At 39.2% G+C, this 24,860-nt stretch overlaps 1 protein-coding gene across 2 annotated transcripts in view; it reads left to right on the top strand.

The window, feature by feature from the left end:
* The window catches only part of LOC311299488 (rap guanine nucleotide exchange factor 5-like), a 72,173-nt gene that overhangs the window by 29,452 nt on the left and 17,861 nt on the right, over positions 1 to 24,860 (top strand). For both annotated transcript variants that reach the window (XM_084423067.1, XM_084423068.1), the window contains exons 9-11: positions 7,047 to 7,175; positions 19,262 to 19,392; positions 19,998 to 20,098. In XM_084423067.1, coding sequence (XP_084279193.1) covers positions 7,047 to 7,175; positions 19,262 to 19,392; positions 19,998 to 20,098 — 361 coding nt within the window. The remainder of the gene's footprint in view (positions 1 to 7,046; positions 7,176 to 19,261; positions 19,393 to 19,997; positions 20,099 to 24,860) is intronic.

Raw genomic sequence — 24,860 nt, 5'->3', positions numbered from 1 at the left:
TTCGCATCCTGAACTATCTCGACGACTGGCTGATCCTAGCTCACTCTCGAGACCAGGTTTGCGAACACAGGGACCTAGTGCTCCGGCACCTAGTCCGTCTGGGCCTTCGGGTCAACTGGGAGAAGAGCAAACTCTGCCCCGTGCAGAGGATCTCTTTTCTCGGTATGGAGATCGACTCGGTCGCCATGTGCGCGCAGCTTACGAGCGAGCGCGCGCAGTCACTGCTGACTTGTCTTCGTCAGTTCGAGGGCAAGAGTGCGGTTCCACTGAAACTTTTTCAGAGGCTCCTGGGGCATATGGCATCCGCAGCCGCAGTAACGCCGCTGGGATTGCTTCATATGAGACCGCTTCAGCTTTGGCTTCGCGATCGAGTCCCGAGGTGGGCATGGCAACACGGCACGCTCCAAGTCCCAGTGACTCCAGCCTGCCGTCAGACCTTCACCCCGTGGGCGAACCTCAGTTTTCTACGGGCCGGAGTGCCCTTAGAACGAGTTTCCCGGCATGTTGTTGTATCAACAGATGCCTCCAACACGGGCTGGGGCGCCATGTGCAATGGTCATGCTGCCGCGGGCTCCTGGACAGGACCCCAGCGCCTTTGGCATGTCAATTGCCTCGAGTTGCTGGCTGTACGTCTCGCCCTGCACCGCTTCCATGCGCTGCTCAGGGGTCAGCACGTACTAGTCCGATCAGACAATACCGCAACAGTAGCGTACATCAACCATCAAGGTGGTCTACGCTCCCGCCGTATGTCGCAACTCGCTCGCCACCTCCTCATATGGAGTCAGAAGCATCTGAGGTCGCTTCGAGCCATTTATATCCCGGGACACCTGAACCAGGCGGCCGACGAGCTGTCTCGAGTTCGGCCTCTCGCTGGAGAATGGCGACTCCATCCCCGGACGGTTCAGCTGATTTGGGATCAGTTCGGCGACGCACAGGTAGACCTGTTTGCCTCCCACGACTCGTCCCATTGCGACCTGTTTTATTCCCTGACCGAGGGCACGCTCGGCACGGATGCACTGGCGCACAGCTGGCCGCGGGGCCTACGCAAGTATGCGTTTCCCCCAGTGAGCCTTCTTGCGCAGACCTTGCGCAAGATCAGGGAGGACGAGGAGCAGGTCATTTTGGTTGCCCCGTATTGGCCCAACCGGACCTGGTTCTCCGAACTAGTACTCCTCGCGACAGCACCTCCCTGGCCAATTCCTCTGAGGAAGGACCTCCTTTCTCAGGGACGGGGCACCTTATGGCACCCTCGTCCCGATCTTTGGAACCTCCACGTGTGGCTCCTGGACGGGACGAGGCAGGTTTGAGTACCCTACCACCTGCGGTGGTGGCTACCATCACTTCCGCTAGAGCATCGTCCACGAGACATGCCTATGCGTTGAAGTGGAACCTCTTCGTCAACTGGTGTTCTTCTAAACATCAAGAACCCACGAAATGCCCGATCAGTGTCGTGCTTTCCTTCCTGCAAGAAGGGTTGGAGCGAAGGCTGTCTCCCTCCACCCTGAAAGTGTATGTTGCCGCCATTGCCGCACATCACGAAGCAGTTGAAGGTAAGTCTCTGGGAAAGCACGACCTGATCGTCAGGTTCCTGAGGGGAGCGAGGAGACTAAATCCTCCTCGTCCTCCCCTCGTTCCCTCTTGGGACCTCTCAGTGGTTCTAACTGCCCTGCAGAGTGCTCCCTTTGAGCCTTTGCAATCAGTGGAGCTTAAGTTCCTGTCAATGAAGACAGCGCTCCTGGTTGCATTGGCCTCCATCAAGAGGGTAGGGGACCTGCAGGCATTTTTGGTTGACGAAGCGTGCCTGGAATTCGGGCCGGCTGACTCTCACGTGATCCTGAGACCCCGGCTTGGATATGTGCCCAAGGTTCCTACCACACCCTTTCGAGACCAGGTAGTGAACCTGCAAGCGCTGCCCTTGGAGGAGGCAGACCCAGCCTTGGCACTGCTCTGTCCAGTACGCGCCCTCCGTGCTTACGTAGACAGAACGCGGTGTTTCAGGACCTCAGACCAGCTCTTTGTCTGTCATGGTGGGAAGCTGAAGGGAAAGGCTCTCTCAAAGCAAAGGTTATCTCACTGGATAGTGGATACCATTGCTTTGGCATACCAGCAGCAAGGTCGTCCGTGCCCCCTTGGTGTGAAAGCCCACTCCACACGTAGTGTCGCTTCCTCTTGGGCTCTAGCGCATGGCGCCTCGCTAACAGACATTTGTAGAGCTGCAGGCTGGGCGACACCCAACACATTCGCGAGATTCTATAATCTCCGCGTAGAGCCAGTTTCTTCTCATGTACTCGCTTCAACCAGCCGGTGCTAGATTCTGCTCAGGTGTCTTCGCTTGCTCGCCATTCCTCTCCACGGACGGGATACGTGCGATTTTCTTCTCAGGTGAGTCTGATAAGCTCTGAGTTTCCTCCAGCACTGGTGACGTCAACGCCTGAGTTATGCCAATCTGCCATAACGCAGCTTTTGCGCTTGACTAGGTGCCTCCATGTGCATGGTCCCCCCTCTGGGCGACCCCCACATGTGTATTCCACTGTAAGTCTCCTTGTGAGCGTGTGTCTTTCCCTTGGCAAGCCACCTTGCCACCCCTGGGGTTTAAAATTCCACCTGCGGCTGGACACCCCAGTGATTCTCCATATGCATCCCTCTGGGTCATATGTGTATTCTAAGTCCCCCCCATCAATGGCTGGGCATGATTGCATATTTCTCTCTGGAGATATGCTTCCCAGTGTACCTTGGTATCCCTGTGTTAAGTAGGACTCCTTCGTTCGTGCTAGTCTCACAACAGGGAGCTCAGACTTACGCAGGGCACTGGAAGACAGCCGAGGTGGCGTGATTAGACTGGAACCCCAATCGTCGTCATCCGACGTAACTCGGAGTGACCACGAAAGGGAACGTCTCGGTTACGGATGTAACCCTCGTTCCCTGAGTGGGAACGGAGACGTTACGTCTTCCTGCCACTTCCGCTGTACCGCTGAAAAACGCCTGGGGCCAGTCTCGGCTCCTCAGCGAAGGCATGTCTGCATTGTGCAGCGTACTTCCTTATATACCCCCTGCGGCGGGCGGAGTTACGCTATGCAAATTCCGCAGACCCATGGCATTTCATTGCCATTGGCTCGTTTTATATACTCGAAGGTGATAGGCTTCTAAGCGAAACCCCCCAATCGTCGTCATCCGACGTAACGTCTCCGTTCCCACTCAGGGAACGAGGGTTACATCCGTAACCGAGACGTTTTCTATGTGAATATATTTTAAAATGTAATTTATTCCTGTGATCAAAGCTGAATTTTCAGCATCATTACTCCAGTCTTCAGTGTCACATGACCCTTCAGAAATCATTCTAATATGATGATTTGTTGCTCAAGAAACATTTCTGATTATCATCAATGTTAAAAAACACTTTTTGCTGCTTTAAATTGTACCGTTTTTACTATATCAAATAAATGCAGCAGAAGAGACTTCTTTCAAAAACATTGAAAAATCATAATTGTTCCAAAGTGACATGTGGTGTTTTCCCCAAAATAACCTATGAAAGGAGATTCAAAGGGTCACAGATTGACGTTTGGCTTTTCACACGGTTATATTCTCGTTCAGACATTCGCTGCCGTGTTTGAAGAGACACGAGGTTACATGTGCGGTCATGTTTTTTTCATAAAGCGTGTGTGAGGGAGTGGGCAGCAGTCGAGGCCCGTCGGCATCTTCAGACGGAGGAAACCTCTTTCTCCAGATCTAAATGATTCATGGGTCGGATCTCGGTGGCCACACACACCCAGGAGAACACTCTAATGGTCTTGTGTAACGTCTGATGTGTTGTTGTCCGACAGGAAGTTCGTTGAGAGTGTTGTGGTCGGTTTGCATCACCATATCAACCTAATGAAGTTCACAGGGAGACGTTGTGCATGTGTGTGTGTGTGTGTGTGTGTGTGTGTGTGTGTAGTGAAGCAGGGTAAGATCTGATTAGTTCTCCTCTGTGGTTTCCATCAACCCAGAGTCTGGACGCTCGTTAGCTCATAATTACAGTCAAGGTAATAACAGCTCTCTTTATCTTCCTGCCGTCTTTAGTTTCGTCTGTCAGCTCTATAGATTCAGTTGTAGTCTCAAACTCAATATACATTCGCTGAAGACAATACGAGTCATGCTTTGCCCTGCGAGCCCGTTTGCAGGATATACTTGCTTTCCCGACAGCTTCAGTATATCTTACAGAACTGAAGTATTATAATATGATTCATGCGCTTTCTTATAGCGTGAGATGAATGTTGTGGATATTGTGCTGTTGCATTACTTCTTTACAGTTTACTTACACACAGATATTATTGGTATGATTATTGCGATATTAAATATTAAGTTAAAACAATTAGTTGAGTTAAAAATATATTATTATTTTATTAATTAAATGTAATGTTTTCATGTTCTTTTGTGGCATTAGTTCTTTACAGGGATGCACAAGGGTATTATTGTGTGCTATTATTGTCATATTAAGCATTATGTAAAAATAATTGTATTGTTAATAAATGTATTTAATTATTTTATTTAAAAAAATAAAATAAAAAAATTAATTATGAATAGAATTAATTATTTTTAATGAATTAATTCCTTAAATTATATTATATTATATGATAATTTTTTTGGTATTATAATGTGTTTTCTTTTTCTATTATTGCATTAATTTTTTACAGTTATGTAAAGATATTAATGTTATTATTATATTGTATATTAGAATATTAGAATTATTATTTATTTTATTTTAGGTTTAAATGCCACAGAAACAGCTATTATATTGCTGTATTAATTAGTTAGTTAATGTATCGTAATTATTTATTTTTTTACAATTTATTATTATTTTTGTTTAATTCTATTTTTGTATTCATTTGATCTGTTTTTAAATGCATAATGAGTTTTCACTTTCATGCAGTAATGCAGTGCATTTCAGATAAACTCTTGAGGTTTCATTTTCACAGAAAAGGGAAGGAAACATTTGAGTCAGAAAGCATGAATGCAGAATGAAAGTTGTCTTCAGCAATGCAGTGCAACACTAATACTGGAGTGTGTGTGTCTGGCTTCAGGCTTTGGGTTTATTTCGAGTATGAGAGCTAACATGATTTTCTTTAGCTAACACAACTAATTATCATGGGTTAGATCTTAAACTTCCTCTTTGAAGTAGCTGCTCCCCTAATTACTGTGTGGGTGTGTGTGTTTGGTCACGTGATCTTTGAGAATTAATATATGAGCTTCACGATTACCTCAGTGTAACTGGGCTAAAGGAGCGCAGAGTTTATCATGTCATATTCATGAGGACGAGCACCAGCTCGCGCTTTTTCCGTCTCTGTTGTTCTGAATGGCAGAGATGTTTTTACAGCGGTGTGTGTGTGTGTGTGTGTTTTGGTCCTGCCCGCGCCGGTCTGGGATGGTTTTGTGTGTCAGGGGTATTGTGGGACGGTGGTTTACCTCAGAGGAAACACACGGCGTGGTTTCAGCCAATCCAAACACAGCGCTGAGTAAATAACTCTGATGATAACTGACCGTGCCTCGCTAGTGAGCGCTGGTGTGTTCAGGGAAGCCTCTATCTGCTCGTGATAGTGCACATGTGTGCTTCAAAAGACCATTGTTATTTCCCAGTACATCTGCTTTCTGAGGAAGCTGCGTTCTGACACGGAAGAAAACTAGCAAAAGAGAATTGGCAGAATTGCCACTTAATTGCAAGTTTACATCTTGCAAATCTGACTTCTTTTCTTGCAAATCTGACTTTTTTTCTGGTGATTTAGACTTATTTTCTTTTATTTTAGACTTTTTTTCTTTTATTTTAGACTTTTTTTGTGATTTAAACTTTTTTTCTTCTGATTTAAACTTTTTTTCTTCTGATTTAAACTTTTTTTCTTCTGATTTAAACTTTTTTCTGGTGATTTAAACTTTTTTTCTTCTGATTTAGACTTTTTTTCTTCTGATTTAAACTTTTTTCTGGTGATTTTGACTTTTTTTCTTTTATTTTAGACTTTTTTTGTGATTTAGACTTTTTTTCTTCTGATTTAAACTTTTTTCTGGTGATTTAAACTTTTTTTCTTCTGATTTAAACTTTTTTTCTTTTGATTTAGACTTTTTTCTTCTGATTTAGACTTTTTTTCTTTTATTTTAGACTTTTTTTCTTGTGATTGAGACTTTTTTTGTTTGTTTTTTACTTTTTTCTGGTGATTTCGACTTTTTTTCTTCTGATTTTGACTTTTTTTCTTCTGATTTAGTGGAATAAAATAAGTTTAGGGTCAGTAGTTATTTATTTTATTAAAATAAATTAATACTTTTATTCAGCAAGGAAGCAATAAACTGATCAAAAGTGACAGCAAAGACATTAATAATGTTACAAAATAATTATATTTCAAATATTTGCTGTTCTTATGACCTTTCTGTTCATCAAAAAAATCCTAAAATAAATCTTTCAACAAAGATATGAAGCAGCACGACTGTTTTCAACATGGATATAATCAGAAATGTCATATTAGAAGATATGAAGTCAAATCATCATATTAGAATAATTTCTGAAGGATCATGTGACACTGAAGACTGGAGTAATGATGCTGAAAATTCAGCTTTGATCATGGGAATAAATTATATTTAAAATATATTCACATAGAAAACAGTTATTTTAAATAGTAAAAATATTTTTCATTATTACTCTTTTACTGTATCTTGATCAAATATTACTCAAAAACATTTAAAAAAATCTTACTACCCTCAAACTTTTCCATCCCTTAACCTAGTGGAAATGGATTTAAATACAAAGTATGATTGAATGTACTGTATGCAGCCATTCCTCTAGCCCCGCCTCTTTATGGGCGGAGTCACACAGACACGCCCCTCTCTCTCTTTCAAACACACTCTCACATGCGTTTAGAGTTTCTTCCAGAGGAAACTTCCCACAGTCAGGATGAAGGAGAGCATGGATCCTGCGGTTCACACACAGTAGTTCCCGGCCGTGTCTGGACTCGATCTGGAGTGTGTGTGTGATGTCGTGGGGTTGTGGATTAAAGTATCTGTTTTCTCTGCCTCCGGTTCTCCAGCAGGCGGGCGTCTGCTCTCTCCGAGCTCCAGATGACTTCTCCCGCCTGGAGATGGTCCAGCGGCTGGCCAAAGACGGGTATCGCTTCCTTCAGAACCAGAACTACCGGCTCCCGGACCGCTCCGCACAGGTACACCAGCGCTCGCTCTGACCTGCGTCTGTCGGCATAGCAACAGCAGGTCATGGGTCAGATTAGGAGGTCACCATATCCACTTGTTGAAGTGTTTTTAAAACACTTTCAGAGTCCCATCTTCTAAAGCTCATGGGTAATGCACTCTTGTAAATAAAGACTCAAACAAGCTGATGTCACAGGAGAGCAATTTTAAGTTACATAAAGATTGACTGATAATTTTCATATTTAAGTCTCTGATCATTTTTTATTTTTAGGATTTTGGCACCATTATAGCTAAATCATAATTAGACTACAGTGTAAATCTATAATAATTATTAAGAATATTTTATTATTAGTATATATAATGAGATACAGTTACATTAGTAATATTGTTATTATTATTATTATTTACACCATTGCATTCATACAAATTTGTTTAGCAAAATAAATCATGACTATGTATTTACAATAATAAAAATGTATATGTTACAGTTATATTATTATTATTATTTACACCACTGTACACATTTTGCATAATAGAATAAGGAATAAATAATTGCACAATATTAGCAATAATAATAATTTATATAGTTAATAATAATAATAATAATAATAATAATATTAATAATAATAATAATATATAAGTTATATTATTATTATTATTATTATTAATATTATTATTATTGTTGTTGTTATTTACACAATTGTATTCATACAGATTTCTTTTGCAAATTAAATAATTGCAATTTATTGAAATAATATGAATGTTACAGTTATATTATTATTATTATTTACACCTTTGTATTAATGCAAATTTTCATTGCAAAATAAAATAATTACAATATATTTATTATTATTATCCTCAATAATAATCATAATAGTAATAATAATATTAATAATATGGTACAGTTATATTATTATTATTATTGTTGTTATTATCTACACCATTGTTTTAATGCACATTTATTTTCCAAAAATAAATAATTTCAATATATATTTCTTTTTTTTTCCCTTTTTGGGAGTTATGCCTAACTAACTATTAAGCTTAAAATGCTACACATTTCTCACTACTAAAGTCAGTTTATCTGTGTTTTTAAGAGTATGAGATGGTTGTTGGCTCTTCATGTCTGCTCTGATGTGTGTGTTTGACCCGTGTGAGAGTGTTTAGTGAATCCTAGCGTAACGTGAAGCTCACTGATGGCGTCTGTGAGGACGGAGCTCAGTTTGTGAGTCCCTCTGAAGTGATTAACACTGTGCTCACTTCTGAGTGAACTACCCCTCAGACAGGGTCATTCTCTGCTGTGTTCACTTCTGAGTGAACTACCCCTCAGACAGGCTCACTCTCTGCTGTGTTCACTTCTGAGTGAACTACCCCTCAGACAGGCTCACTCTCTGCTGTGTTCACTTCTGAGTGAACTACCCCTCAGACAGGCTCACTCTCTGCTGTGTTCACTTCTGAGTGAACTACCCCTCAGACAGGCTCACTCTCTGCTGTGTTCACTTCTGAGTGAACTACCCCTCAGACAGGCTCACTCTCTGCTGTGTTCACTTCTGAGTGAACTACCCCTCAGACAGGCTCATTCTCTGCTGTGTTCACTTCTGAGTGAACTACACCTCAGACAGGCTCACTCTCTGCTGTGTTCACTTCTGAGTGAACTACCCCTCAGACAGGCTCACTCTCTGCTGTGTTCACTTCTGAGTGAACTACCCCTCAGACAGGCTCACTCTCTGCTGTGTTCACTTCTGAGTGAACTACCCCTCAGACAGGCTCATTCTCTGCTGTGTTCACTTCTGAGTGAACTACCCCTCAGACAGGCTCACTCTCTGCTGTGTTCACTTCTGAGTGAACTACCCCTCAGACAGGCTCACTCTCTGCTGTGTTCACTTCTGAGTGAACTACCCCTCAGACAGGCTCATTCTCTGCTGTGTTCACTTCTGAGTGAACTACCCCTCAGACAGGCTCATTCTCTGCTGTGTTCACTTTTGAGTGAACTACCCCTCAGACAGGCTCACTCTCTGCTGTGTTCACTTCTGAGTGAACTACCCCTCAGACAGGCTCACTCTCTGCTGTGTTCACTTCTGAGTGAACTACCCCTCAGACAGGCTCACTCTCTGCTGTGTTCACTTCTGAGTGAACTACGCCTCAGACAGGCTCACTCTCTGCTGTGTTCACTTCTGAGTGAACTACCCCTCAGACAGGCTCATTCTCTGCTGTGTTCACTTCTGAGTGAACTACGCCTCAGACAGGCTCACTCTCTGCTGTGTTCACTTCTGAGTGAACTACCCCTCAGACAGGCTCATTCTCTGCTGTGTTCACTTCTGAGTGAACTACCCCTCAGACAGGCTCATCCTCTGCTGTGTTCACTTCTGAGTGAACTACGCCTCAGACAGGCTCACTCTCTGCTGTGTTCACTTCTGAGTGAACTACCCCTCAGACAGGCTCATCCTCTGCTGTGTTCACTTCTGAGTGAACTACCCCTCAGACAGGCTCATTCTCTGCTGTGTTCACTTCTGAGTGAACTACCCCTCAGACAGGCTCATCCTCTGCTGTGTTCACTTCTGAGTGAACTACCCCTCAGACAGGCTCACTCTCTGCTGTGTTCACTTCTGAGTGAACTACGCCTCAGACAGGCTCACTCTCTGCTGTGTTCACTTCTGAGTGAACTACCCCTCAGACAGGCTCATTCTCTGCTGTGTTCACTTCTGAGTGAACTACGCCTCAGACAGGCTCACTCTCTGCTGTGTTCACTTCTGAGTGAACTACCCCTCAGACAGGCTCATTCTCTGCTGTGTTCACTTCTGAGTGAACTACCCCTCAGACAGGCTCACTCTCTGCTGTGTTCACTTCTGAGTGAACTACCCCTCAGACAGGCTCATTCTCTGCTGTGTTCACTTCTGAGTGAACTACGCCTCAGACAGGCTCACTCTCTGCTGTGTTCACTTCTGAGTGAACTACCCCTCAGACAGGCTCATTCTCTGCTGTGTTCACTTCTGAGTGAACTACCCCTCAGACAGGCTCATTCTCTGCTGTGTTCACTTTTGAGTGAACTACCCCTCAGACAGGCTCACTCTCTGCTGTGTTCACTTCTGAGTGAACTACCCCTCAGACAGGCTCACTCTCTGCTGTGTTCACTTCTGAGTGAACTACCCCTCAGACAGGCTCACTCTCTGCTGTGTTCACTTCTGAGTGAACTACGCCTCAGACAGGCTCACTCTCTGCTGTGTTCACTTCTGAGTGAACTACCCTCAGACAGGCTCATTCTCTGCTGTGTTCACTTCTGAGTGAACTACGCCTCAGACAGGCTCACTCTCTGCTGTGTTCACTTCTGAGTGAACTACCCCTCAGACAGGCTCATTCTCTGCTGTGTTCACTTCTGAGTGAACTACCCCTCAGACAGGCTCACTCTCTGCTGTTTTTACATATGCATCAGGGTTGAGCATTCATCTTTTAGATTAGCAAAAGTTACGGCTCAGATTTTTGTCTGTAATGTGAGTTTAAAGGGATACTCCACTTTTTTCGGAAATATGCTCATTTTACATCTCCCCCAGAGTTAAACAGTTGAGTTTTACCGTTTTAGAATCCATTCAGCCGAACTCCGGGTCTGACGGTACCACTTTTAGCATAGCTTAGCATAGATCATTGATTCTGATGAGTCCAGTAGCATTTCTTTCAAAATGACCAAAGAGTTTCAATATTTTTCCTATTTAAAACTTGACTCTTCTGTAGTTAAACCGTGTACTAAGATCGACGGAAAATGAAAAGTTGCGATTTTCTAAGCCTATATGACTAGGAACTACTCTCATTCCAGCGTAATAATCAAGGAACTGTGCGGCTGTACCATGAGTGCAGCAGGCGTAATGATATGACGCAGCGCCTGAAAATAGGTCTAATAGGTTAGACAAACTTAGTCCCGGTCACGTTGGAAGAAGTTACCGAGCTGGGGACTATTTTCAGGCGCTGCGTCATATCATTACGCCTGCTGCACTCATGGTACGGCCGCACAGTTCCTTGATTATTACACTGGAATGAGAGTAGTTCCTAGCCATATAGGCTTAGAAAATCGCAACTTTTCATTTTCCATCGATCTTAGTACACGGTTTAACTACAGAAGAGTCAAGTTTTAAATAGGAAAAATATTGAAACTCTTTGGTCATTTTGAAAGAAATGCTACTGGACTCATCAGAATCAATGATCTATGCTAAGCTATGCTAAAAGTGGTACCGTCAGACCCGGAGTTCGGCTGAATGGATTCTAAAACGGTAAAACTCATCTGTTTAACTCTGGGGGAGATGTAAAATGAGCTTATTTCCGAAAAAAGTGGAGTATCCCTTTAAGCTTGCAACAAACTCCCTGAGCTAAGAAAACCCTCTATTTTATATGTGATAATTTAAAACGTAACATTATAATTATAAATAACGAATCACCACTAAGACTTGAGGGGTTTGTTGCATCTTGAAAGTATTTCTGACTAAATCCCTGAGTAAATGCCTACTTTTCACGATCCAATCAACTCCTGCTGGATAAAATCAAGCCCCGCCCCCTTTCCCCCTAATTTTTATTTATTTGTTCTCTCAGAGATGCATCATATCAAGGAAATAAAATGGATTGTAAATGTCATTTCGTTGTGGAAGTGTTGACCAGAAGTTGTATTTATAAGCGTTTTCGGTTAAAACTTTATTTTAAGGTGTCATTGTTACAGTGTAATTATATATTTAAGTCCTGAGTAATATTAATTAACTACATGTACTTACTATAGGGTAAGGGTTTGGTTGAGGGTTAGTTGCATGTAATTATGCATAATTTACTGTTATTACTATGGTAAGTACATTTAACATATGTAACAAGGACACTGTAAAATAAAGTGTCACCACGTTTTCCTAATCAGCATAAGCTGTTGTTGATGAATTAACCCCTTCAGGGTTTAGAACCACAACCGGTCAGTTGTTTAACCCCTTCTAGGCCACACCAGCCCATGTTAACGAGTGCTGTCTCTGTCTGATGCGGTGTCGGACATCTGAGCCGTTCAGGATTGGTGCTCTGGTGTCACTAGCGGTCACTAATCACACAAATCACTGAAGGTGTGGCGATCTCACTTCCTGTCATTGAGCCACAGTTGCCATGGTGACACAGTGTACGACTACAGGCGCCATGCAATTGAAGGAAGAAATCAAGTAGAATACAATGTAACAATAAATAATAAACTGATACATTATTTCAATTACAGTGTTATTTTAGTAAAATTGATAAACTATTACACTATTTATTAATATTTTGAATTCGCTTTTATATTTATATTTTCAGTTTCCGTTTTAATTTAAGTTTTAGTAATTTTGTTATGGTTGTGTAAGTTTTATTAGTTTTTGTTTTCTTTAATATTCCTATTTAGCTTGAATGAACTTTCATTTTAGTTTAGCAATTTTAGTACCTCTGAAACTTTATTAATTAATTTTCTTTTTTTAAGTTTGTCTTTTATCTAATATTTATATTTTATCTTTATTTCACTTCGTAATTTTTTTTTATATAAATACTAAAAGGCAATTTAAAGTCATTATTGTGTAAAATGAGAAAAGCATCAAATAGACAGACAAACAAATTGTGTAAGAAAGAAATATTTTATTTGATTCAACATAGAATTTATTACACATAAACGTTTAGTTTTTTCAGAAGATGCATCTGTATTGGTATTTAGATACATTTACAGGCCAAAACAGTTTGGTTACCAACATTCTTTAACATTTTAATTTAAAATATCTTTAATTTTTATGTTCCACAAAAAAAAAAAAAAAAGTCATACAGGTTTGAAACGACACAAGGGTAAATGTAATGTAAATGTAAAGAAACAAAACTTTCATTTTTGGGCAAAGTATCCCCAAAATATTAAATGAGTATTATTATTAATGAAATGAAACTCTAAATAAGAAACTAAAACTGTTAGTAGGTGGTGGTAAATGTCTACACGAGTAAGTCATTGAATCATCCATTCATTCATTCGATTCGTTCAGACGGCTGATTCATTCAGGAATGAAGCAAATGGCTCTCTTTAAGAATGAATCATTGAATCGTTGGTTCACCCGATTGATTCGCTCAAAACGCTGATTCATTCAGAAACTAAACACCGCTGTGGTGCTCATAGACACACAACTCTGCCTTTAATATTTTCATTGGCAAAATTGAGCGAAAACAGACAATATTATGTCTAAAATATGACACAATATTAACTTCTTATTTATTGAACTGTTGAATAAAATCAATATCACATTTGCCCTCGAGCTATTCGGGACAAAAACAGCACTCGTGTGATATTGCTTAACTATATCATGACATAAATAGGAGACAAAAAATCATACAGAGGCATTTTTGCCCTGATATCTAGAATTTTAGAACTGCATTATAGGCCACATCAGGCAGGGAGTATTAAAATGAATTATGAATCAACAAATTGATTATTGATTCCTTCATTTTATAGTTAAGTGGCACTCCTCGCCTTCCATTACGCACACTGTCGGCTGCAAAAATGCCCCAAAAAATGTATTGACATAATCCAGCTCATGTTTACATTGGACAGAAGTGTTGCATTGTTTCTTTTCCCTGTTCATGAGCTTATGTTTTTATCACAGACTCCAGAGAGGCCTTACGTAAGCCAGGGTGAAGTCTGAACACACACATTCGTTCATACATCTCTTTCCTAAAGGGATCTTTATGAAGCTTTTGTAATCAAATCATTTCCAGAGTTATATAATGAGATTTCCTTTTCCGGATCCTGTATAGAGACCAAGGGTCGTGCTGCGACCTAAGGTGGAGTTTGTGTGTGTGTGTGTGTGTGTGTGTTTGGGGTGTTTTGGTCCTGTTTCATTGTTTAGAGTAAAGATCGTGCTCTTTGGTTTTTCCAGGAACATGGGAGTTTTCTGTGCAACTTTTTGGTATAATTAAGGAAACAAAGCAGCGCACACTATCGTACTCGATCACACACACTCTGCGCAGAAACACAGGAAAGGAACACAGAGTGCTTCCTCTCGCCTTGGCTTTCCTCTGTGCTCTGCGTCAGCGAGGTCTCGGGACTGGATCTCCACCCAGCGTGAGAACCGACCTCAGCCGAGGTGGAGACGCTGCTTAAACACACACTTCTGCCTGATAACTGTCATTACTGACGCCTGTAGTCTAACACACCTGCTCGTGTCCTCCCTCATCAGCTCATTTGGCGGGTGAAATTGTTCCAAAAAAAAAAAGAAGATACATGTGAAGTCTCTTCTGCTCACCAAGGCTGCATTTTTTTGATAAAAAATACAGTAAAAACAGTGAAATTGTGAAATATTATTACGATTCAAACGGACCATTTTCAGGGCTGTGAAACGATTAATCGCGATTAATCGCATCCAAAATAAAAGTTTGTGTTTACGTAATATATGTGTGTGTACTGTGCATAATTATTTTGGATATATAAATACACACACATGCATGTATATATTTAAGAAAAATTTGTTATATATAAAATATTTATATTTATTTATAATACAAATTATATATATATATATATATATATATATATACAGTATATATAGGCAACTATTTCTTAAATATATGCATGTATGTATATTTATATATACAAAATAATTATGCACACACACATATATATTATGTAAACACAAACTTCTATTTTGGATCGCGATTAATGAATGAAGATGAATAGAAAGTTCAAAAGAACAGCGTTTACTAGAAATGGAATCTTTTGTAACATTATAAATGGATTTACTGTCACTTGTGATCAATTTAATGCATCCTTGCTGAATAAAAGTATGATTTTTTGTTCAAATATTTTAAAAATAAAACACTAAAAACTACAATAAATCACATATAATGGACAGTATGAAAAAAGTATTACTAAAATATTAAATGACCGATATTAATGTGATTTGCTAAAGATTAGATTTAACACTGTTATTATATTATTAGCGTTTTTTTTCTGCTCAAAAAGGAACATGTTTGGAAAAGAACGTTTTCAGGAGCCGAAGAACTGGAGCACTTTATAAAATGCACACACTGAATGCAATGCAAGATGCTTTGAATAAAAGCGTCTGCAAAATGCATAAACGTACAGTAAGCGCGAGAGAAACAATAAAGCAGGGAGAGGCTTGGATGGTTCGGTGGAGATCAGGTGATGCTGTAATATCCCGGAGAACGAGGGATGGGGTTTTCCAACAGGAAGGTCTGGGTTCATCTGTCTACTGTGGTTATGACATAATCTGGTTTAGCTGATGGTTCTGGGTGAGCACTGAACCCTCATTACATCTGAAATACTGTTCTCTGATTGGTCAGTCTCATCATTCTGTGGTCAAATATGATGGCATTATGACGCCAAACTGGCATATTCATCATCACATGCTCTGGAAGCATACTTTACTTATTATTTTATTAGTATGTGCCTGCAGATCCTGTGAGAAACGTTCACAATGTTCCCGAAGCACATTCACCTCTTTCGTTCCTCTGTTACGTAACGCTCTCACTGCCAGCTTGATTATAAAAATATTTTTTTTTTTCCCATGAGCAGACAAGGCTTTTATGGCCAAAATCTGTGTGCATAGCTGACATTGAAATGCAGTGTGTGTTCAGTGTGTCCGTACTCGTTCCTCAGTGCATTAACTCCCCCGAGAGACGCGGGCTGATTTTGGAAAGGCTCGAGAGGAACACGGGACGCAGCAGATAAACTATTTGTTATCGTTTGCATCGCTAACATTTTTCCCAGCCGCATCTGGCCTGGTGTTTGTTAATGTAGGTGTTTTTCCGTGGAACTGCAGGAAAATCCTATTAACGTTGCTTTTTCTAAACACATTTGCAGGGAGAAGCAGCGCAGGCTCCATCTGATAGCCGCGCTTGTTTTGGAGTGATTAGGGAATGTTTGGGAAACGTTCCATGTTTGTTCCGGATTGAATTATTTGTGGTCAGACTGGGGAGTATTTTTGGAATGTTCAGACGTTTTATTTTGGAATGCCAATTCCGGTTAAGTAACGGCGAAAACTGACCTTGATTAAGAGGTCAGAGGTCATGTTTTGGACCCCACGTGTCCGTCCGTCCGTCTGAGTGCAGATAATCCATGCGTTTCCCTTCCCGTGGTCTGGTGATTGACAGGCGGCTCCTGCGGCGTCCCAGCATCCCTCACTCTACGGGAGAGCGGGTGAAATGACCAATCATCAGTCAGAGTCTCTGAGGCCCGAGACAGGCGGCGTTCTCTCCGCTGAAGGTCGTTCAGGGATGGAAGCGTTATGTGTGTGTGTGTGTGTGTGTGTCTGAGTTTCAGTTGCTAATGGATTTAGTATATTTTAGTGAACATGTTCCGGAACATTTCGTCCTGGGTTTGGATGCCTGTGGGCTGTTTCAACACGGTTACGTCGATAGCATTGTACGGTTGTCATGTACTGGGGTCAGTGTGTGTCTGAGAACTGATATTTCTTACATTTCCATGGATTTTGACCCGTTAAATGGCTTGCGCACAGCTTTCTTTCTCGTGTTGATGTTGAGGAAAGGAAGTTGGGTTGGGAAAAGAACTGAAAGACTTGTTCTCTTTTTAAAATAGCTAACATTCAATTCAATTCACATTTATTTGTCTAGCCCTTTTCACAATGCTTATCGTTTCAAAGCAGCTTCTACATTACAACTAATAGTGTTTAGTTTACATATTCTCATTTCGGTTGCACTTTATTTGACAGTCCTGTTCCCCATGTACATACTTTATGCTTATTATAGTAATTGCAATAACTGGGTAATAACTAGGCACTAACACTGAACCTACCCCTAGTTAACTTATATTACCCATTACTTTCTTAGGTAAATACACTGTAAGTACACGTACTGTAAAATAAAGTGTAACCCTATTTTTGTGCAAAATTGTGTTCAGCTTTGTACACGCTCACACACTTGCAGGCAGTTTGTTCAGATGACCTACTTTGAAGTCCTGCATTGGTGCATGTCATCACCTGTGTGACTCCGCCCCCTGCTCGCAGACACGCCGTGTGGGCGGGGCTTATGATCTCACTCACCTGTAAAGGTGCTCAGGCAATGAGTGAGTCATTTCAGCGGACGCACGCTTGGCCACACACACCGCCACACACACATCTGTCTGATAAAAGCCCTGTTTAACAGCAGATGTTCATACTGATGACACCAGATTTAAAGACACCTGGACTGATATCATATTTAAAATTACCTGCAGTCATTGTGATTTATTAACGCAAAACACTGATATAGCTAAAAATGTATTCAATATTTATATTTGTGTGTTTGCCCTGAAATTACAGCAAAGGCTTTTTTTTTTTTGCAGAATCATTTCAGTAACAATCTGTAAAAAATGATCACTATCTTTTCTATGATTGGGGTCAAAAGTTTTTTTGTTGTTGTTGTTGAAAGAAATGAATACGTTTATTCAACAATGAAGCATTAAATTGATCATAAGTGACAGTAAAGACATTTTTAATGTTGCAAGAGATTATATTTTAAATAAATGCTGTGCTTTTGAACTTTCTATTTCATGGTTTCCACAAAAATATGAAGCGACACGACTGCTTTCAACACAGATAATAATCAGAAATGTTTCTTGAGCAGCAAATCAGCATATTAAAATGATTAAATATCATTCATCCTTGTGTGAAATAAAACCTGTTTGGAAAATATTTTAAAATAGATTTATTTCCCTCTGTGTTTTATATTTTGCATAATATATGCAAATATATTATTTACTAAGTTAATAATATATTAACTTACTTTTTTTTACTAAGAATAATGTGCATTGATGAATCAGATATTCACTTCTTGATTTTATAGCAAAATTACTGCGATCATATGTGATTATTCAAGATGCCACCCAGCCTTATTTCAGAGTCGAACATGTTTTTTAAAAATAGTATTTAGTATATAGTGTTTAAAGTATTCACACCTGCAGGCATCAAGACTATAATAAGAGCTGGATTTCACACACAAAACCATCCAATGCGACGGAATGCATCTGAAGTGTGTATTGAGTTCACACCTGTGAATCCGGCAGGTGTGTGTGTGTCTGTGTGTGTGAAACATTTCAGATTTTCTTAATCCTTTTCCTGCCTTTCATCTTTCTCAAACGTTGCTGTCCAGACACGTCTAAAAGTGCAAACACACACACACACACACGTTCAAATTACTCTGTTATTTAGAATGGGCTAAAACAGGAACAGGCCGTATTGATGAAGCTTTTCTGTGTGTTTGATTTTGGGTTTTATCCAAGTGGCACACAACCACAATACTCACACTATTTTTGCATTATTTACAGCGTGCATTTTTAAATATTAGCAAATCCTTCCAATTTTCTTGTGATTCTGCTGTATGAATGTGACTGTAATGACTCTCGTTTCTCCCTAATGACGAGCTACTTAATTGAAACAGAGAGAGAGAGAGTTTGAGCAAGTAGAAACTTGTCGGATTTGATGACAGAAATACACGTTGTGATTATATTTGCATGCAAACCTGATTGGTTTTGATCACACCCTTTGTTTTTGGATAGCTTGAGTCTGTTTTTACAGTTTGCGTAGTTTGTGACTGAATGATTTGTGAATGAATGTCATTCCAAACTTGTTTAACTTTCATGAATCATGAAATGAGAATGTATGAGGAATATCTGAACTGCTCTTTTCAACATAATTTGCCACCAATGTCCAGAAATGACAAGAAAGTATTGTAAAAACAACATTAAAACTAATTCAAATGACTTGTACGCTCTATTCCAAGTCTTTTAAAGTTAAAAATGGCACATTTAAAAGTTAAAAGTGATTTATAAAAATGTAAGTTTAGGTCAAACAAGTCTGAATTGAAGCCGCTGTTCACTAAAGATCTTGATATTCGCCCTAGTTTTTCTTGGCAATGTTCATGAGAGAAGTATTAATGAATAATTGAATGATTGAATGTCAAATGATTCAGTTCACATAGCCAGTCTTAATGATAACAGAATGTTCACATTTGAGAGAACTCATCCTGAACTATTATGCCTAAGTAAGAAAACCCTGTGTTTTGATGTGTAATTGTGTGTTCTCTTCATGTCCGCCGTGGATCAGTACGTGATCGTGTGTGTGTGTTGATCTCTCAGGCGCAGGGGGAAAGTGTGGTGCGTGTGTGTCTGAAGGAGAGGGGCCAGGACGTGCTGGTTCTCCAGCGAGTCCCATCAGATCCTGCGTCTCCACAGTCGGCCGGAGTCAAAGATGACGACGGTGATAAGAGGTGAGGCCACGCCCCCTTATCTGACCCCTCCTCTTCTGTTTACATATCATAAGCCCTTTCATCCTCCAATCAGAGTCTTCCTCTCTCTTCCTAACGCATTCCTGATGTTTGCTTCCTCATTACGCTGTCAGCAGGGCTTTTGACAAGCCATAAACCTGCGTGTGCATGTAAACACACTCGTCGAGTGTTTTGTGCTGCACAGAGTTTGTCTGCAGGTCGTCCAGCATCACATGGGGGAGTCGGTCCTCTCTCCAACCCTGACACGTACTCCTGCGCTGGGCATGACGCGACACACGTGTCCCTGCTGGAATGGACGGCAAGACTTTTGTAAAACTCGTCACTCTGGTGCAAGCAGAAGAGGATGATGATGATGATGATGATGATGAGGAATATTGGAAATGCAGCAACAGTCTGGAGGATGAAGATGAAATACCCACGTTTAATATTCCTCATTTTCGTTTCATTGACGATGATGATGAGGATGATGAAGATGAGGATGATGATTATGTGATAAACAGACAGCGATGGAGCGGCTCTTGTTCTACGTGTTCCTCCTCTGATGAAGAGTACCCATGCGATTCTTCCTCTTCTGCTCTGTCCGACAGGTACGTGGTGGTGTCCGGGACGCCCCACAAGATCCTGGAGCACCTGCTGAGTGACCTGCGTCTGGACGAGCACCAGGGGGCGGCGGAGGGCAAGGAGGCGGGTGAGTGACTCCAAACATTTTACCTGTGTAATCTGAAGCATTTTGATGAAACTGAGGATTCAGTGGGAAATAATGTAGTTTTATTCATCAATAATTAGTTGATTTTAAATTTCATTTTTAATATATATGCTGTATATATTTTTTTTAAATATAATATTTTATGTATTAATATATATTAAGTGTTTATATCACACACACACACACACACACACATATAATTTGTAATATTTAATATTTATTTAATATAATATGACTGAACAATCGATTGATATAGTCACTTAACGAATATATATATTCAAAACTTGTTTTGTTTATTGTTTTGTTCCAGATAACTTTAAAAAAGAGTTTTTCCCATTAAGCTATTAAATCTACATTTTTAATTCTACTATTTTTGTATTCATATGAATTATAAATGCCATATAATTGTTAAATATTATTGTTATAATTATTTGCTATTAATATATATATAGATATATATATAGATATATATATATATAAGTTAATAACAACAATTAGAAACGCTAAGAAATTTATGTGTATTTTAATTTTATATATATATTTTTTTTATATAATTTATATATATATATATTTATAATATAATATATATATATAATATTTATAATATAATTTATATATATATTTAGAATATTTATAATATAATTGATATATATATATATATATATATATATATAATTTGTAACATTTTATATGTATTTAATATAATATGACTGAACAATCGATTAATATAATCACTTAATGAATATATATATTATGTATTATTATTATTATATTTATGTTCCAAGTAAGTGCAAAAAAGTTTTCCCCCATTAAGCTACATGAATAAATATCCATAGCAATACTCCTTCTGGTATAATTATGGCGTTCTCTTACCAACCTAAACTAGTTGGCTAAATAACATTGGGTTTAATGTTGTAACAGTAGCAGCACAAGTGAGAAATATTACTCTTACATCATTTCCTGTGATCTCCGTGGTCACTGGTCAGATCCGATCTCATAAAGCATTCCAGCTGTCAGTTATTTCACAGCGTGGCGTGTCAGAACGACTCCAGAAATGAATGTTTCTGGAATGCTTTGTGTCTTAATGCCGACAGGGTTTTCTTTTGCTTTCTGTTGTGTAGAGTGTGTGTGCCTCCAGGTGTGTGTGCTCTCTGAAGAGACGCCGCTGCGTGTGAAGCCGAGTTTCTGAGGCGGTTTTGAAGTTCTGCCTGCAAAACCGATTGATTTGTGCCGAGTGTTGGTTACAGTTACTCTTTTTACTCTTGCGAAAGCATAATTATTCATGAGTGCATTTGCACACAGTGTAATGTTTGCAGGCGGAGGGCTGATAGCATGTGTGTGTGTGTGTGTTTAGTTTCTGAAGGTCAGATTCCCAGTCTCGAGTCTAGTGTTCGACTGGAAAAGACCCTCTCTGAGACGTCCGGAGTGATATATAACATCTTTTTATAGGAAAGAAGTTTAAACATCTTCACTGAGAGTTTTTAATGTTTGCATTTAATCAAAGACACCAAATGAGCAGAAAGATGCTGTGGGATGGTGTGAGGTGAGGAAGAAAACAGAGAACAGCAACAAGATAATGAGTTTTTCTGTGTGTGTGCATGTTTGTGCATGCGTATATCGTGTGTGTGTGTGTAATTCAATGACCCTTGTGTGGTGAATAACACACCCATAGGCGATAAATTAGCCTCACAGTGCAGTGCATCCTGGGTAATTACCGGTGTGTTGGCAGCTGTGTTTAGCATTCAAATGTGCGTCACGCTGCTAAGGAGAGAGAAAGGCTTTTTACCTTTTGTTAAATGCCAACAGTCTCACTATTTCCGCCCGGATCACTGCAGACGTGTGTGTTTTGGTGGTAGCTTCTCATTAGACGCCCGGTCGCCTTCAGATACTGGTATTAGATTGACCCGACTCGCCGTGCGTCGCCTAGAGCGGTGTAAAGTGTCAAACGGTGTATCATTTCTCCAGACTCTGAGTCAGTGTTTGTGTTCAGACCTGCGTCAGTGTTCAGTGATAATTGTTCAGAGACTTCATGAGAAATCGTGTTCCTGCTTTCCCGGCGGGAAACCAGCAGTTCAGAGAAGCAAAGGCATCAGTGGTATTTTTAGGAGAGAGAGGTGTGAATTTAATCATTATGACTATGAATGAGGCTAAAATCCAGATGCTTTTGCTTTCTTGGGTGTTGCAAACTCATATTTGATGTAAAGAAGGGCTTTTAAGGGTCAGTCTGACTGCAACAACTAAACCTTGAGCCATCTCCATATAGGGGTATTAACAAATAGCTATATATACAGAACCGATTATAAGGTTGCACAATATATCGAAATTATCGAAATATCGCAAATGTATATATCGCAATATGCATATCGCAACGGCTTGCAATAACTGGGGTCATGAACAAAAGACGAAGAGAAAAACACTCACTGCTCTTTGGCTGAATAACTTTTGTAGCTTTAATAAGAATCAGTGTATATTTGGGTGGTCCTTATCAAGTCCAATTTTTTTTGTGTGCAAAATGTTAGTGTCTTAACCTCTTAAACTGTTCCTTTTAACTTCAAAATTGGAAATATGCAAAAATGTTGACAAAAAATATGATATTTAGAGGTAGCTCAATCATGTGGAAGATTGCCTATGTTAAGCATTATTGTGATATGCAAGTAATATTAAAAGTTGCTGCAAATGAACTACATTTTATTGAAATCAGAGCAACACTGGCATGACGACAATGACAACAATCTCAAAAAAAGCACAAAGTTTTCAACAATCCCTCATTTCTGATGCTCAGCAGCCAGTGTTGACTTTCTGCAGTCTGGATAGATCCGTCGGTGATCTTCCACCACATGAAGGAGAAACTGCAATTGTTCTTCAGAGTGTGTGAGATAGCCATTGTGTTCTTCAATCAGAGCCACTCCTCTCTCGACTACTTTCATTGCATGTATGGTTGCTTGTGCCTCCTGATAATCTGCTTGATTCGGCCAAAGTTCCGGGTCAATTTCTAGGAACGTAATGTACATTTTTAAATTTTACATAATTTACGTAATTTTTAAACCAAAACATGTGCTCTAAACCCAAACAATAACCGGTGATCATCAATAGAAATATGTATTGATTCCACCAGGAAAGGTAAATCTGCTAAAACGGGTCATGGATGGATTAATTTGGATTTAGTTTCTACAATCAGTAAACTGAGATATGCATCTAAAATACATATTTAGGAATATATAGAGCATATGGAATATGTGGAGATTTTTTGGGGAATTTTACTAGCCAGGTACAATACCAATTCAAATGATAGTTTTTTACGAAAACCATCAAAATCTCAGAAAGTTTAAAGCTATTGAGCTGCCAGTAATTATTATGTTACTGCCATAAAAATTGGCATGCTGTATTTTCTTATATAAAGGAACAATTTGAAGGGTTAAGAGCATGACAATTGGAGACTTTAAAAATAAGGACCACCCTAGTGTATATATATATATATTTAATTCATAGTGAAAGTAAGCAGTGTTTTATTTTTACATTTGATTATTCAGTTTCTGCTGTTAAATAAACCTAATGTGAGGATAACCTGAACCCCTAAACCCCGTGGTTTACACTGATATTAAAATTATTATTATATTATATATTATATATTAACTTTTTACGCCACAGTAAAACACCGCTGTTCACTTTCAGAAGTTTAGGGAAGTTTTCTCGTCACAAAAAGAATGTGAAACGCGTATGTAATTTTAAATATATTTTAAAGATAATTTAAGTGTATTTTATACATTTTAAACATTGTCGTATAGCATATCGAATATCATATTATTTAATGAGTTATCGCATATCGCACTTTTCTTCAATATCGTGCAGCCCTAACCGATAATCTAAATCTGCTTTTTAATCGGTTCGGTAACCATGTAGAATTTTGATTTAAAAGTCAGTCATTAGGGATGCACACTATATCAGCCACCATATCGGTATCAGCCGATATATGTTCATTTTTAATGGTATTGGTATTGACCCGATAATAAATTTTTGTCGATATATTAAAGCTGATAAATAATGGATTATTTCTTTCAGATGCGCACTGTTCATCATGATGGTTTTGAATTGCTTGAAATATGATTGGAATCACTTCGAAAAGGAAAATACATTGACGTGCAGCGCAAGTCCGTCATATAGGTTACATAAAACTATAATGAGAATTATAATTATTATAATTGTGTGCTTGGGACGTGGCTTTTAATGGTGAGACTTTGGTTTTTGTAATCATGCTCTCAAAAATTATATAAAAATTTGGATTCAGATTTATCGGCCAATATATTTCGGTTATTGGCTTTCAAATATAAAGAATTATCGGTTATCGTATCGGCCAAAATTTTTATTTCGGTGCATCCCTATCAGTCATAGTGCATATCTTCACTGACGAGAAGAACGACAACAGTTTTTTATATTTTTGTATTTATGTAATATTAAATAGTAAAAAAACTATTATTTAGGACTGTGAGAAAATATTTACACAATATTTACTCAAAATTAAAATTTTTGTTATTTATATTGTTATATTTATGTAATATTGTAATTTTTTTGTAGTCAAATACAGTTTCTTCCAGTGTTTAAAAACAATAAAAGAATTATAAGTATATTTTGTATAATATTTTAAAATTTTCTTTGCAAGTGGGTTGAATTTATTATCAGTATTTTACACAATATCTGCTCAAAATAAAACAGTATTTATAAAAAAAAGTTATTTAGATTTTTATAT

Source organism: Rutilus rutilus (genome assembly GCF_951802725.1).
Source record: "Rutilus rutilus genome assembly, chromosome: 11".
In the NCBI taxonomy this organism is placed as follows: Eukaryota; Metazoa; Chordata; class Actinopteri; order Cypriniformes; family Leuciscidae; genus Rutilus; species Rutilus rutilus.
This window is presented reverse-complemented; position numbering and strand designations above follow the sequence as displayed.